Source organism: Monodelphis domestica, chromosome 3 (assembly GCF_027887165.1).
Source record: "Monodelphis domestica isolate mMonDom1 chromosome 3, mMonDom1.pri, whole genome shotgun sequence".
Lineage (NCBI taxonomy): Eukaryota > Metazoa > Chordata > Mammalia > Didelphimorphia > Didelphidae > Monodelphis > Monodelphis domestica.
Window position 1 is genome coordinate 17,133,795 of NC_077229.1, and position 14,788 is coordinate 17,148,582.

Sequence of the window (14,788 nt, forward strand, 5' to 3'; positions counted from 1 at the left end):
GAGGGGACTTTGGCTGAGGTTTGAGGAACAGAGACTTCCAGACATGGTAAACAATGTTCAAAGCTTTATATTCCTTGGAGGAACTTTTCATATCCCTCCTTACACTTTTGATTGATTATATCATTGGATCCCAAAGGTCTGGATCACCTAAAAAGGTATCAGCTTTTGTTGTGCTTCAGTCATCTTTTCAGGTTCGACTCTTTGAGTTGGGGCTTTCTTGGCAATGAAACTGGAAGGGTTTGCCATTTCCTCCTCCAGCTCATTTTAGAGATGAGGAAACAGACTTACAGGGTCAAGGGACTTGTCCAGGATCACACAGCTAGTAAGTATCAGAGGTGAGATGAGACTTCCTGACTCCAGGCTGGGTTCTCTATTTACTGGGCCACCTAGCTACTGCCTTAGTGAGTGGGAGTGATTGATTGATTCATACTGAAGGATTCTAGACTATTGGCCTTGGGGCTAACACCTTGGTTTTTGGCTTAAACTGGATGTGGGGTGAAGGTCACTAAATATCCAGGACAGTCCTGGATTTCAACTTCCTGTCCTCCCAAATGTCTCTTACTACTGTGACACAAACACCTATGATGCCTCCCCAAGCGTCCTCTAGTACTCTTTTTTTTTTAACCCTTACCTTCCATCTTGGAGTCAATACTGTGTATTGGCTCCAAGGCAGAAGAGTGGTAAGGGCTAGGCAATGGGGGTCAAGTGACTTGTCCAGGGTCACACAGGTGGGAAGTGTCTGAGGCCAGATTTGGACCTAGGACCTCCCATCTCTGGACTTGGCTTTCAATCTACTGAGCTACCCAGCTGCCCCCATCCTCTAGTACTCTTAAGGGGTTGGGGGAGTGTCTAGGTTCTCTGCTTCCACTGATGGTGTTCCCCAAAGTGTTGGTGGTGGAGTCCCTTGCACCCCACTTCCATTTAGCCACTAACAGTTGCATTTGCTTTTACAAAGGAATATTCACTTCCAAAGGAATAGTCACAATATATGAAGCCCTCTTCCTACCCTAATCTTTCCCCTTTCTTGTTTAATCTCATACTCTGGAGTGGGGAAAGGGAATTAGGCTCCTAGTTTAATTCAGTCCCCATAGAATACAGGCGATGTTCCAAAACCAAGATAGTTTTATCTTGGGCTAGAGACCTTGGCACCTTAGTTCCTCTAGAGAAGTTCCCTGCCAGGCTGGCTGCTTCCGCTACTCACCTGGAATCCTGGCTCCAAGCTCACTGCTGACTTGAGCTCCTAAGTTTACTGGGGCATCACTGAAAACACTTGAAACTGGGGACAGGGGGCAGCTGGGGGGCTCAGTAGATTGAGAGCCCTTCTAAAGATGGGAGGTCCTGGGTTCAAATGTGACCTCAGACCCTTCCTAGCTTGGTGACCCCATTGCCTAGCCCTTCCCACTCTTCTGCCTTGGAACCAATACACAGGACTGATTCTAAGACAGAAGGGAAGGGTCTAAACAAAAAAAGAAATGAGGACAAATGAGGCAGAAGGACTCCAGGCTCATTTCTTAGAGCCGTGTCCTTTGTGATGTGGATGAACTCTAATTTTCACCCTGGGGATACAGCAGGAAAGAGGAGTGCTTTGGTCTGGCCAGTTGTAAAGACTTAGCGTGTTCTGACTATTGCCAATCAAAAGAGGCTACAAGGTAGATGGGGCAGAGTGCCTCCCAGCTAGGCAAACTGGGAGCTTCTGTATCCTGCCCCACTTCCTGGTTCCTATGTAAAATAAAGGGGCCCCAGAGGTGGGGCAATAAGGTCTGATTTCTGAGCCTATTCTCCCTCTTGTTCCCTTCTCCTGAGCCATCAAGGTCCCCCATAATTCAGTTACATAAAGGAAATAGAGATTTAGTACTTTCTAGGAGTGTTTGCTTAAAAAATGACAAGAACAATTATAGTGAAGAAAAAAAAACAAAACCCAACCAACCCAAGGAAGGGAATGGAGCATTTATTAAGCTCCACTTTACCAATACCACTCATTGATCCTTATAACAACTCTGTGAGGTAGGTATTAGAACCATCCTTTTACAACTGAGGAAACTGAGTCAGATGGCAGTTAAGTGACTTGGCCCAGGATCACGGAGCTATTAAGTGCAGGAATCTGGATTTGAACTCAAGTCTTCCTACCTCCTGGCCCAGTACTCTGTGCAATGTGGCAACTCTTGGCTGCCCCTTAGGCCAGGAATCCTGAATAAGGCCACTAGAGAGGCAAGGCTTTGCCAGAGGGGGATGGGAACTTTTGTTTCCAATCAGGCCAGCAGCAGGGGCAGCTGTGGGGCTTTCTCAGTGTTTTGGGGGGCAGATTGTCGGGGAGGTGGGGTTCCCCACCTTTCTAAAGCACAGTCCTGTTTGCAAAGTTTCCTGAAGACGGAAAATCCAATTATTCCTGGCCTGTGGGAGGATGGATGGGATTGAGCTCTGCCCTGGATGAAGGAGGGCCAGTCTCTTCCCTGGCCTCGACTTCATCCCCAGTGACTACTGAGGTCCCTGCCAATTCTTTGCGATCCTTTGCCCTCATTCTAGAGCCAAGGGAGGGCCCCTGGCGCCTTTTGAGCGTTGTCAGACCTGGAGTTCTCCCCTCTCTGGGCCTCAGTTTCATCATCTGTACAATGGGGGGAATGGTGAGCAGATTGCCTAGGGTCCCTTCCACGTCTCAAACCCCCTACCCAAGGAGTTCTCCGGCCCTCAGGGCAGGAGTTCGAGGATTGGAGAGCCCCTGATCAGCCGCGGTGCTGGGTTTGCGCTCGGCTAGCCCAGGTAGGGCACGTCTGCCCCCAGCAGTCTGGGGGCCGAGACTGGGGCTGCTGACAGAGAGCCCTGGCAATGCAGAGGATGTAGGAGAAGCTGAGAGGGTTCTTAAGAGCCTGGGACTTCAGGGGCGCTGGACGCCCGAGGTGGGGTGGGGGCGCGGCTCTGTAGGAGCCCCGGCTGCTAGAGTTGCTGGGGCCGTTCGGCTGGGGGCCGGAACCCCGGGCCGGGGGCGAGGTTTCCCGGCGGGGCGCTTTGGCAGGTGCGCGGGCGGCCGGGACTTCCGGCGTTGCCGGGGCGCCGCGGCGGCCAGCGGGCGGGCGGGCGCCGGGGGATGCTGCCCGAGGCGGCAGCGGCGGTGGCGGTGGCGGCGGCGGGAGCGCGGGCGCGGGCACGGCGCGGGGGCGCGAGCGGCATGGCGCGCGGCCGCGGCGGCGGCTGCTGCTGCTGCGGCGGCGGCTGCTGCTGAGGGCGGAGGCGGCGGCGGCGGCGGCGGCCTCGGGCGCGCGGGCGCGGGCGCGGCGGGCGCGGCGGCCTCGGCCTCGGCGGCGGGAAGGAGGCAGGCGAGGCCTGGGCCTGGGCCTGGGCCTCGGCGGCTGCTCGGCCTCGGAGGCGGCCTCGGGCTCGGGCCCCGCGGGCTCCATGGCCCCGGGCCGCTGAGCGCCCGCCCGCCCGCCCGGCCGGCCCCGCCTCGGCGGCAGCAGGCAGCAGGCAGGCGGCCTCGGAGGCCTCGGACCCGGCCCGGCCCCAGCCCCGCGGCCGAACAATGAAGCTCCTGAAGCCGACCTGGGTCAACCACAATGGTGAGCGGGCGGGAGGGGGAGCGAGTGAGCGGGCGGGTGAGTGCGGGCGAGCGGGCGGTGACAGCGCGCGGGGAGGGGGGCCCGGTCCGGCTCGGCCCGGAGGCGGGAAGCGAGGCCGTTTGAAAAAGGCGCCGCTGCCGCCGGGACCGGGCTCCTGGGCTGCTCAGCCCGGGACGGTTGGACGGCCCCAAGGCAGCCCGGTCCCCGCACGCGGACCCTCATCTCTGCCCGGCGCGCCGGGGCCCCGCGGCCGGACAGCGGAGGAGCGTACTTGCGGCACCCGGCTAGAAGCCATGTGGCCACCGTCCCCCCGCAGCGGGACCCCCGGGAGCCGGCCTCCCTTTGGGGGGCCCGGGGAGCCCCGGCTCAGAGCGCCCCCTGGGGGAAGGGACGCCCTCCGCGCGCTCCAGTCTGGCGCTCCTCTCGTGCCTCGGGCTGTGGAGTGAGCGGAGCCGGGCAGCCTCCCAGGAGCTCCCCGGCTTTTGTTGCCGTGCCCCGGGGGAGGCTCCCCAACCCCCCAGCCTTGTCGGAGGCCGGCAACTCTCCACACTTCGCGAGTACCCGGGCGGCCGCCCATTGTTCTTGCTCCGGCCCATCCTAGAGCCTCTGTCACTCTGGAAAATGGATTTGGACCCGGGGCTGATCCGGACCCAGAACAAAGCCTTCCCGTGGGCCCGGGCCAGCGCGGGGCCTCCTCCGGGAGGCTGCCCAGACCGCTCAGCCCAAGCGTGCACTTTGAGCCCCTCGCAGCTTCGGACTCCAAGCTCTGCTTATGGCCGGGTGACCTTGAGCCAGTCTTCCCTCCAAGCCTCGGCCTTGTCATCTGTAAAATGGCCCATTCAGGACTTGGACTGCCCCTTGGGTACCACCTTGGGGCCTGGAGCTGGAAAGGCCTCTCATTTTACAGATGAAGAAACTGAGGCCCCCAGAGGGGAAGGGACCCGACCAAAGACATCCACTGGCAGACGGGTCAGCCTTTGTGGCAAGGTCATGTAAGCACAGTGCTTCTGGTGTGGGGTGGCCCTTCTCCACCAGAGCCGAGAATGCCTGAATGGAAGTGGCTAGTTGGTGCTTCCTCATTCATCCCCAGAGCTTGGACTGAGGCCTCTGTGGGGGCTGAGGCTTGGATTTGGGTTGCTTGATGCCCGGCCCAGGCCTCCTCTGTCCTGGGAGGCAGCTGGGGACCCTCGGGGGCTTCTCCACCTACAACTCCCCTTCTTTGGGCCCCCCCCATGGCCCCTGGGTGGCCTGGCATTCCCACCCATTGGCTGCTTTGTGATAGACCATTGTCCACCAGCTCTGGTGTGCCTGGGGAGTCAGAGAGACCTAGGACAGGTCCTGGGTGCAAATCCCTTCTTGTGCTTGGCTGTTTATGGGCCTGCCACTTGCCATCCGGGCTCTCAGCCTCCTCACCCTTAGGGCCCGAAGGCGTCTGCTCCTGTGACTTGTGCTGGCACAGCTGTAGCTTGTCCCGGGCTGTCACCGGGGCTGAGGGTTTCCTGCACCCTTCGCCAGGACGGATTGGAATTAGGCCTGGTTTTCCATGCTCCCGAAGACGCAGCCTAGAACCGAGTTCCATCTTACACAAGCAGTGAGTCTCTGAGGGAAGCCTGAGCCCCAAAGGGAGGCCTCCTCCCATCTCCATCTTATTGCTTCTGTTGCAGTGGATGCTCTCCCTGAATTTCAGTGACTCCCTGCAGTTAGCCAAGTGAACTGGGCTTAGGAGAAGGAAGTACCTCAGGGAGACACAGACACCTCCTTAGAAACGGATTTGCTTTCTGAATGCTATAGCCTGCTGGAGCTATTAAATCTGAGTTCAAAGCTGGCCTTGGACGCTGTGTGACCCAGGGAGAGTCACTTGACCGACATCTGCCTCGGTTTCTTGAACTGTAAAATGAGGATAATACTAGTACCTACCTCTCAGGTCACATAGTAAGCACTTTAAAAATCCTCCTCCCTTCTTCCCTTCCACCCTTCCTCCCTCTCTCCCTCTTTTCCTTCCTTCCTTCCTTCCTTCCTTCCTTCCTTCCTTCCTTCCTTCCTTCCTTCCTTCCTTCCTTCCTTCCTTCCTTCCTTCCTTCCTTCCTTCCTTCCTTCCTTCCTTCCTTCCTTCCTTCCTTCCTTCCTTCCTCCCTTCCTCCCTCCCTCCCTCCCTCCCTCCCTCCCTCCCTCCCTCCCTCCCTCCCTCCCTTCCTCCCTCCCTTCCTTCCTCCCTTCCTTCCTCCCTCCCTCCCTTCCTTCCTTCCTTCCTTCCTTCCTTCCTTCCTTCCTCCCTCCCTCCCTCCCTCCCTCTTGTACCTGTTGCTGTTTTGTCTGCCCTCCCTCCCCCAAGTAGCAGTAACCAAGGCCACCTAGTACTTACACAGCAGTCTCTGGCATCGTCTCCTGGGATCTTCCCAGTTGCTTGCTTTATGAGTTGGGCACTAGAGTGCTTCTAGTATTTGCAGATGAGGAAACCAAGGCTCCAAGATGGAGCTTTTTCTTCCCAGTTACAGGCCTTCTGAGAGTCTTGTGCTGTACCTTCTCTTAAGCCCAGTGTTCTCTCCTCTGTACTGTTTGTTTTCTTTATAGTTCAGGTTCCACCCAGGAAATTTGGAGCATCCCAGCAGCTCAGAAAAGTGTGGATGGCCTGTGTTTAAGGACTAGCCGTTGAGCATAGGCATGGAAAGGGAATATGCCAGTGCAATCCAGCAAGTGTTTATTCAGTGCCTACTGTGTGCAAGCTGGAGCTACAGGCCGGACTAAAAGAGTGTCTGTCCTCAAGGAGGAGTGGTACCGTGTGGCCCCTTGCAAGGCACTTGAGGAAGGAGAGTGGCAGAGATCAGGAACGGGCTTCTTGGAGGAGGTGGCCTCCGAGCTGGTCTTTGGCTAAGGATAGGATTCTGAGAGGTGGGCAGAGGGTCTAGTTTGGGCTGTGAGAGTCCCATAAATAAAGTTGGAAAGGGAAGGAGCATGAAGTTGGGTTGTGGAGGCCCTTTGAAGCCAGGCCAGGCTGAAGAGGAGTTTGTAGTTACTCCCGAGTGTCCCTTTGTGACTTGAGCAGCCACTAAAGCACTGCCAAAATGTCCTGCAGAAAGACCCAGCCTAGTCACTGTGTCTTTGAATGGCTGCCAGAAGCAGTGGGTCCAAGCTCCTCTCCCATCAGGGCTGGCACGATCCCTGTGCCTTACAGGGTGCCCATGGCAGGAGGGATAGAGAGGCCCGCCATCTTTCCGTGTCTCTGACCTGTAGCTCCAAGCGAGTGCGTGCTCCAGATTTGTAAGCTCACAACGCGTGGGCACGCGTTCTCTTGGGAGTCGTCACCAGGATTCAGTGTGGGCAATGGCGAAGGGCATCCCAAACCAGGAGAAGGGTTGTGTGTGTCAAGGGGCGCTGATGGTGCTAGGTAGCATCCAGAAAGCCGGAAGAGAAGATGGCTGGCAGAGAGAGGACTGACTTCATACTTGGTCCTGTTAGAGCCAGGCCCTGCAGGTACTTCCAGGGGGAGTGACTACACCACCCACGGTCCGTGTGTGTCCTCTTGGATTGAAGCTGCTGCTTGCTCCAGGGTATCGAGTGTGGTGTTATTCCATGGGCTCAGGGACAGCTGAGCCTGGGGGCCTGCCTGCGTTCAGCGCGCCCAGGCCAGGGCTGAACACTGCCCTCCTGGTCTGAGCTCTACAAATTCCTGACCTGGCTTTGGGCCTGAGCAACCTAGCTGTGGGCTTGTCCTTGGTCTGGACTCCAGGAGAACTCCAGGTTCACACCTATGGGCTGCTGGCTTCAGATTTAGCTGGGAGTTGGCTCTGAGAGGGTCAAGGACCGGTGACCCCCCTCCTAGGTACTGATTCCCTCCGGGCCCCCTCACTGGAGAGTGGGTGACCCAACTGCCGCTTGGCACTAGTTCCTGCTCCTTGACCGGTGTCGGACCCCTCTGAGCCAGCTGTAGGCAGGCAGGCCCTCCTCTTTCGGCTCCTAACCCCAGTTTCCACCAACCTCCCTATTTCCTTACACTGGCCTGGCTTGGATTTTTCCCTGGATTACCTTGATCAGGCGTGGCCTGCTGCATTTTCTTGATCTTTCTGGATGAGGCAGGCTATCCTCCTTCTTGCTACTCTGCCATCTTCATTGGTCTCGGAACCATTCTTTTCAAATAGTCATGGAGATTGCCTCCCAACCCTCCGATCACAACCCATCCCTGGCCACCCACGTTGGCAAGTTCTGTTTCCTATCCTGCCCAAAGGAATTGTCCCCAGTGTTCCGGGAGGCTTCCTCACTCTCTCTGTGGCTGTCCACTGGGATCTGGCCCTGGCCGTCTTCTTCTTGTCGTGTGGTTCTTTGATGACATCTGGTGATCCTAGTCTCCAAATTCCTCACGTCTGTGTTCAGCCAGCTCGCCCCCACCACGTGCCTGCCACCACCTTCTGCGTGATAAATTCATTTCGGGATTTTTGTAGACTGTCACCGCGCACGTCTTGCCACGATCCAGCAGGGCCAGCAGAAGGTTGATCTTACAAAGATGTGAAGGCACGAAAGCCCCCTTTTCTTCCTCCCGTTCAAGGTCAGACAGGGCTTCTCAGCAGTATTTCAGCCTTCAGTTGTTGCTAGAGTTTTCATGTTTTGGCCTCCTAGAGGGCAGGGATGGTGGATCATCCCATAGAAGGGCTCGAAGAGACTTGCTGAGTGGCTTGGTTGGGTTCCTAAGTCTCCTGATAGCTCAGGAATGGATCCTGGAAGAGGGCTTAGGAAAATCTGGGTGTAGCTGTTCACTTTTAGACAACTGAGAGGCGTCCTATGTGCTTTAACTCCTGCCCCAGGCTGGGGAAAGGTCTTGAGTGAGTCTGATGGGTTGGGATATTTCCAAAGAGCAGACTTAGAATTCCAGAAGTCAAAAAGATCATTTCATTTTAAGAGAAGAATTAAGTATGAAGGGAACATGGAGGGAGGGCTGCTACTTGTGGCTAGAGGAGCCACCACCGGTAGGTATTTCTTGTTGTTCCGTTGTGTCTGACTTCTTGTAACCCATTTCAGTTGTCCTTGGTAAAGATGCTGGAGTCGTTTGTCATGTTCTTTTCCAGCTCATTTGATAGATGAGGAAGCTGAGGCAAACGGGGTTAAGGGACTTGCCCAAGGTCACAAAGCTAGTTAGTGTCTGAGGCCAGATGTAAACTCATGACTAGATCGGGCACTATCTGCCGTGCTCCTGGCTCGCTACATGTATTTCTTGGTTCAGGCCTACTGGGATCAGCGGGTTCCTGGGTGGTCCCAGGTTTGACACTTCTTCCCAGCCTCTCAATTTCTTTGGAGTTCCTAGGCCACCCAGTACAAGTATTGTAAGAAGCCCTTCAGAAGCAAAGAGCAGAGAAAAGCCCTAGGAGGCTCTTGGTCGAGTCAGTAAATCTCTTTGGACGTGCTCCTTTATCCATTGCAAATGCTGACCGGGAACCATTAGTAAAATCAGCCAGTGGCCCAAGAGAGACGTGTAGACAGACTGAATCTGCTGAGAATTGGCCGACTTCTTTATAATCGATCCCTTTTGTTTTCAGTTCCATTGAGAAAACCCAGAGGCTTGGGCAGCAGCAACAATGGAGACCAAACCCCAAATGACAGAGTGACTGCAGGCGATGAAATGCCAAGTGGATGTGGGGGATGCCACATGTGGCCAAGCCCTTCTGGAAGCCTCGCCTGGGCTGGAAGGAGGTAGAGGCCTTTGGCTTTCACAGATAGGGCCTTGTGACAAGTCCGGGAAATCCGTCATTTTGAGATTCCGCTGTTGAGTCCATTTAGTCCAAGTCCACTATTTTTGAAAAATTAAGCAAAAATCTGCCTTGTCCCCCTGCTAACCCTTTCCTCCTAATATAGTAAGAAAGCGAAAACCCTTGTTAAAAGTACGTGTAATCAGGCAAAACAAGCTTCTGTATTGACCATGTCCAAAAAAAATACATATGTGTACACAGCCTCTTCTGTTGTTTTATATCCCTCACCTTCTGTCTCAGAATCGATACTGTGTATTGATTCCAAGGCAGAAAATTAAGGCTGGGCAATGGGGGTTAAGTGACTTGCCCAGGGCCACACAGCTGGGAAGTGTCTAAGGCCAGATTTGTACCTAAGCTTGGCTCTCTCTATCCACAGGGCTACCTAGCTGCCCCTTTCTGCCTCTTCTTTGAACAAATTGGGAAGTGGAAGCCCAGTGGGAGGAGAGGTGGGACTTACTCATCATCCTGCCGTAGGAAGGGCAGGACATAGACCAGGGCTCTCATCTTCTGACTCCAAAATTGGATTCCTTTTTCACTGCACCCCATTTTGCTGCAGACTGTTTCCAGCAGCCCGTCTTCTTCTCAGCACAGGCTGCTGCTTCCCAAAGAGGGAGAGGTCCAGGAGAAAATGCTGAGGCCTTGGTTTGATTTGGGGGTTGGGGGCCTGGAGTGGCAAGGGTGCTTTTTTGGAGGACTTCTAGGGTAGACCCAAGTTCTGGGGAAAGATTGCCAGCCCCCCTCCACAGCCAGGACCTCTGAAGTAGGGAAGGCATTTGGAGCTATTCCAAGTCCCGAGTCTTATCGATGGAGCTTCCTGGCTGTGGGATTTGGGGCAAGTCACGTCCCCTCTCTGAGCTTCGGTTTCCTCGTCTGTCGTCTGAGTGACAGCTAACCCTAACCCTGCCTTAGGCTGCCTTCAGTTCTGACACCCTTGACTTTCTGTGCCACCACTCTGAGGAAAGGAGTACTTGTGACGTAGTCCTCAGCTTCCCAGTGCTTGCGCCCTCCCGGGTCTCCTTTGTGTGATCCGTAGTGGCTGTGGGACCATCATGACCCCTGCGCAGCAAGCCTGAACTCCTTGGCCTGCCATTCAGGCTCACTCGAACTCGGCCTGCTTGCCCCGTTGTTCATTTGCACGGCCTTTCTTCCTGCTCCTGAACTTGCCTTATCCTTCCTGCATACCATCCTGCAAGGGCCCTTCCCGTGCTCGGGTCTTTTCAGTCCCTGGTTGGGAGTTGGAGCTGTCGCGCCGTTCTGTCCTGCTTCTGGGGGAGGTCAGCCAGGCCTCGCCGGAGGAGATGCTGCTGTCCAGAAGGCTGGGATTGCTAGTGTCACAGGCTGCAGAGAGCAAGAAGGAAGGCCCTTGGATTGGGGCAGTGTAGGAGGTGCTGGGTCACTGGAGAGGGCCTTTTCAGTGGGCTGATAGGATCGAAGGCAGTGCCCGCAGAGGCATTAGGAGGGAGAGCGTTTTAGAAAACCTGCCCCACAGGGAGCACCAGAGGGGGCTTCCCTACTAATGAAGCTTTGTTTTGGATGGAGGGCTCGTGCTCATGTTTGGAGCCAGTAGGCAGGGTGAGATAGAAGATACGTGAGGAGGGTAGGAGGACGCGGAGGTGCTGAGGACAGCCTTCTGGAGAAGGTGGCATCGAATGAGGTCAGGGCAAGGGGAAGGACCACCCCTTCATGGGGGACAGAGGAGATAGGAGGGGATGACTTCTTCGTGGGTGGGGTGAGTCCTCAGCTGAAAGGCGGAGGGAGAGGGAGCCAGGGGAATTGCTTAGTGGAACCATTGAGGTGAGCTGTGCCCCAGTGAGAGGGGGTAGCTTGGATTCTTTCCCATCCCGCTTCATTGTGTAGTATGTGACTAGTAGGGAGGAAGGTGGTGTGGGGTTTGACAAGGAAGCCAGGGACCTCAAGCCCAGAAGGTGATGGGGAATTTGGTGAGCATCCTTTCTGCGTTCTGGTCCTCAACAAAAATGGCTACTAGTGAGCCTGCATGCCAAGATTTAGTGGTACCTTCCTGAGACACAGGCATCCTTTATACTCTCCTGCTCCGAAATCTGCACTGGCTCCCAGTGACCCGAACCCCCAATCCAAGTGGTGTAGCCTGACATCTAAAGCTGCCTCCCACTCTAGGGCCTCTCTTGATTTGACACTACTCTCCTTTGTGTACTAGACGCTCCAGCCAAATGGGCCTACTTGCTCTCCTCCGGCTGGTTATGACATTCCCCCTCCTAGCTCTGCCTTTGCACAGGTCGATTCCCCGCCTGCAGCAAGCTGCGCGGGGCCTCACTTGGAGGTAGAAGCTCTACACTTCTTTGAGGCTTTGGTTCTTGGAAACCTTTCCTGGGCTGTGACGGTCGGGGGGCTCAGCCTGCTCAGACATTTCTTAGCTGTTTACCTCTTGTATCTGCTGCCCCAGATAGAGTGCAAGCAGGGATGGCTTTGCATTTTGTCTTTATCTCCAAATAACCTAGAGTAGCTCTTTGCACATCGAATCAGATTTAGGGCTGGAAGTAGCTGGAGAGGTCATTAAGCCCTATTCCTCATTTGAATGAAGAATCTGAGCTGAGAAGCAGCCACATCACCTAGCCAGGACCCTATATAGCTGGTAGTGTCTGAGGCTGGATTGGAACCCAGTGCTTCCTGTGCCTTGTTCACCTGACTCATGCTGCTTCTAAACACAGATGCTTAGGAAATGTTTGTGGATTTGAAGTTGAACTAATGGCACTGTTTGAAGAGTGTATTTATGTAATGCTTTGAGGTTCCAGAGGGTTTCATAGGCTTTAAAAATCTCATTTCTTCTTTTTTAAATTTAATTGACTTTTTTTTTTACCAATTACACATAATAACAAATTTCCACACAAGTTTTCTGAAGTTATATGATCGAGGTCGTCTCCCTTTCTCTTTTCTTTATCCCTCCCAAAGCTGACAAGCAATTCAGTTAGGGTTATACATGTATTATCACGTGAAACTTAAAAGTTTCATTTCTTTTCATAGCAGCTCTACAAGAGGAGATGATTCAGGGGTGGGGAAGGGGGGGAGAGGAAGAAAGGGAGGGAGAGCAGAGTGATGCAAGTATCATCATCTCCATGTTCCCTGACAGTAAAACTGAGGCTTAGAGAATTTTGTATTCCATTGGGCTGCTAGGTTTCTCTGCTCTCTATAAGCAGCAGGACTGGTTTAATAAACAGTGGGATTCTGGGATCCCAGTATTGCACTTAAGTTAGGAGAATGGGTTTGTTTTGTTTTTTTCAGTACATGCCAGAATGCATTGAGTGCCAGACCTAAGTCAGGTCAGCCTCGGTTCAGATGGCAGCACTGTTTGACTTTCAGCATGCCATAGCCCCTCTCTTGGCCTCAGTTTCTCACCCAGAAATTGAGTGTGTCAGACTTGGCAGTGTCTAAGCTCCCTTCTGACTCAGAATTGGCAAGCCTAGAATCCTCTTTTCCTTGGCTAGGTTTTTAGCAGCAGATAGGTGCTGCTATTTACAAGTGAGTGTTATTGTGAAGGTTTGCCATGTTGATATTTCTGGGATAAAACCCTTTAGTTATTAGAGCTGTTTTCTTGAAAATGGAATTTTTTCCATTTTTTTAATGAAAATTTTTTGATGAACAAAACCTGTCTTTTCTCTCTCCCAACCCTTTTCCTGCCCCTCCAACTGGAAAAAAAAAAGAAAAACAAACCCCCTATTACAGACATGCCTAGTCAGACAAAACTGATCCCTGTATGTGTCAGTCTGTTTCCAGAGTCAGGAGGTGGAAAGCAGGTTTTATCCAGGCCTGAGGCCTGGAATTGGGGTCAGTTATTGCATTAATCAGAATTCTTATGGCTTTCTGAGTTGTTTGGCTTTACAGTGTTGTAATTACCTAATAGACTGTTTCCTGGTTCTCTGAAACCATCCCCTTCATCACTTCTTACAGCATAGGCCAGCATTGGTGAACCGTTAGAGACCGTGTGCCCAAACTGCACCTTCAAGCTGCCTGTGAGCTCCCCAAATTGCCCCAGATATCGGTGGGAAGATGTGCTCCTGTTGGGCTGCTGGGTGGAGGGGCGGGGCAATGTGAACCTTGTGTGGTGGAGAGGGGGAGGGGAGCACCTGGGGCATGCGCGCCACGTCTTTGCTAACACGGGCCTCGGCTATGATTTGTTCAATCATTCTCCAGCTAATGGACATTTCCTCAGTTTCCAGATCTTTGCTACCCCAGAAAGAGCTACTAGAAACCTTTTGTCCATCTAGGTCTTTTTTTCTGTATCCTTTCCTTTTCATTAGCAGTGTTCTCCTTGGGCCAAAGGCTCTGCACATAAGTAGGCATTTATTAAACATTTCCTTTGTACCAGCCAGGCAGGGTGAGTTAGACGTCCTCTGAAATAGTCTAGGCAAGAGGTAACGAAGGCCTGAACTTGCGTGAGTTATGGTGACTGGAGAAATTATGGGACTTTACAATTCAAAATGAATGAGAAGTGAGCTTTGCCCCTTGAGAGTGGGAAGAATGGTGATGCTCGCAGTAGAAATAGGGAATCGGGGTGAGGCAGGGTCCATTTAGGAGAAAAGATGAGGAGTTCCTTCTGGTCAGTTTGAGATGGCCAGTGGACAGGTGGGGCTTGTGGGCCTGGCTGTTCACGAGAGATATAAGTCTGGAGGAAAAAGAAGAATGAACCTATGAGAACAGCTGAAATCAGCAAGAGAGAAGGGAAGAAGGGCCAGGCCCGCCTTGGGGGCCATCGACACTGAAAGGCAAGGCGAGATCTGGCTAGCAAAGGAGATGAAAGGCTCAGAAAAACTAGATGGCAGCAGGAGCATGGAAACCAACAGTGGAGAAAGAACATGGTGGATGGGGGGGGGGTTGGCAGTCAGAACGTGTTAAGGGGTTGAGTAGAATGAGACTGAAAAGGGACAAATTAGATTGAGAGAGACATTCAGAGGGCAGTCTTGGATTCAAGTCTTGTCTCTGACCGTCCTGGCTGTGGGATCCTGGGCAAATCACCCCAGGGGCTCCCAAGGGTGATCAGTTGTACACAGCAGATGGCAGTCTCTATTGGTAGAGGTGGGGATCTCCTTACCAGTGTTTCTCTTTTCCAATGAAATCACAAATCAGGGCAGAGAAAGAAAGAAAAGCACCTGGAGTTCACCGCACATTGACCATGGTTAACCTGAGAGCAGTTCTAGTCCGTGGAGGGGTCGAGCTCCTGGGCACCGAGAAGAGAGTGAGAGAGGAGATGACTCTGTTGAATAACTTGAGGGGATGGCTGGCTAAAGGAAAGGTGGCTTTCTTTTAATGATGGGGGAGACCTGAGCTTTATTGTTTTAGACCTGAAGGGAAGGAGCCAGAGAGAGAGAGGCCATGATTGTAGGTGGTGACTGCCTGCCTGAAGGATAGGGTTAAAGGGGCAAAGTAGGCAGGGATTCTACCCAGTGAGAGGGTCCCTCTAATCATGTCTTAGCTTTACTTCTGTGTGTCTCCCTCCGTCGTGGTGTCATAAATGTGGGTGCTTCCCCT

At 53.6% G+C, this 14,788-nt stretch overlaps 1 protein-coding gene across 3 annotated transcripts in view; it reads left to right on the forward strand.

The window, feature by feature from the left end:
• Positions 1–3,288: 3,288 nt before the first annotated feature.
• The window catches only part of LOC100029345 (protein HIRA), an 82,678-nt gene continuing 71,178 nt past the window's right edge, over positions 3,289–14,788 (forward strand). For 2 of the 3 annotated variants that reach the window (XM_056821411.1, XM_056821414.1), the window contains exons 1-2: positions 3,289–3,551; positions 9,077–9,230. In XM_056821411.1, coding sequence (XP_056677389.1) covers positions 9,155–9,230 — 76 coding nt within the window. In that variant the 5' untranslated portion in view covers positions 3,289–3,551; positions 9,077–9,154. The remainder of the gene's footprint in view (positions 3,552–9,076; positions 9,231–14,788) is intronic. The other variant, XM_007490465.3, reaches the window with a different exon arrangement.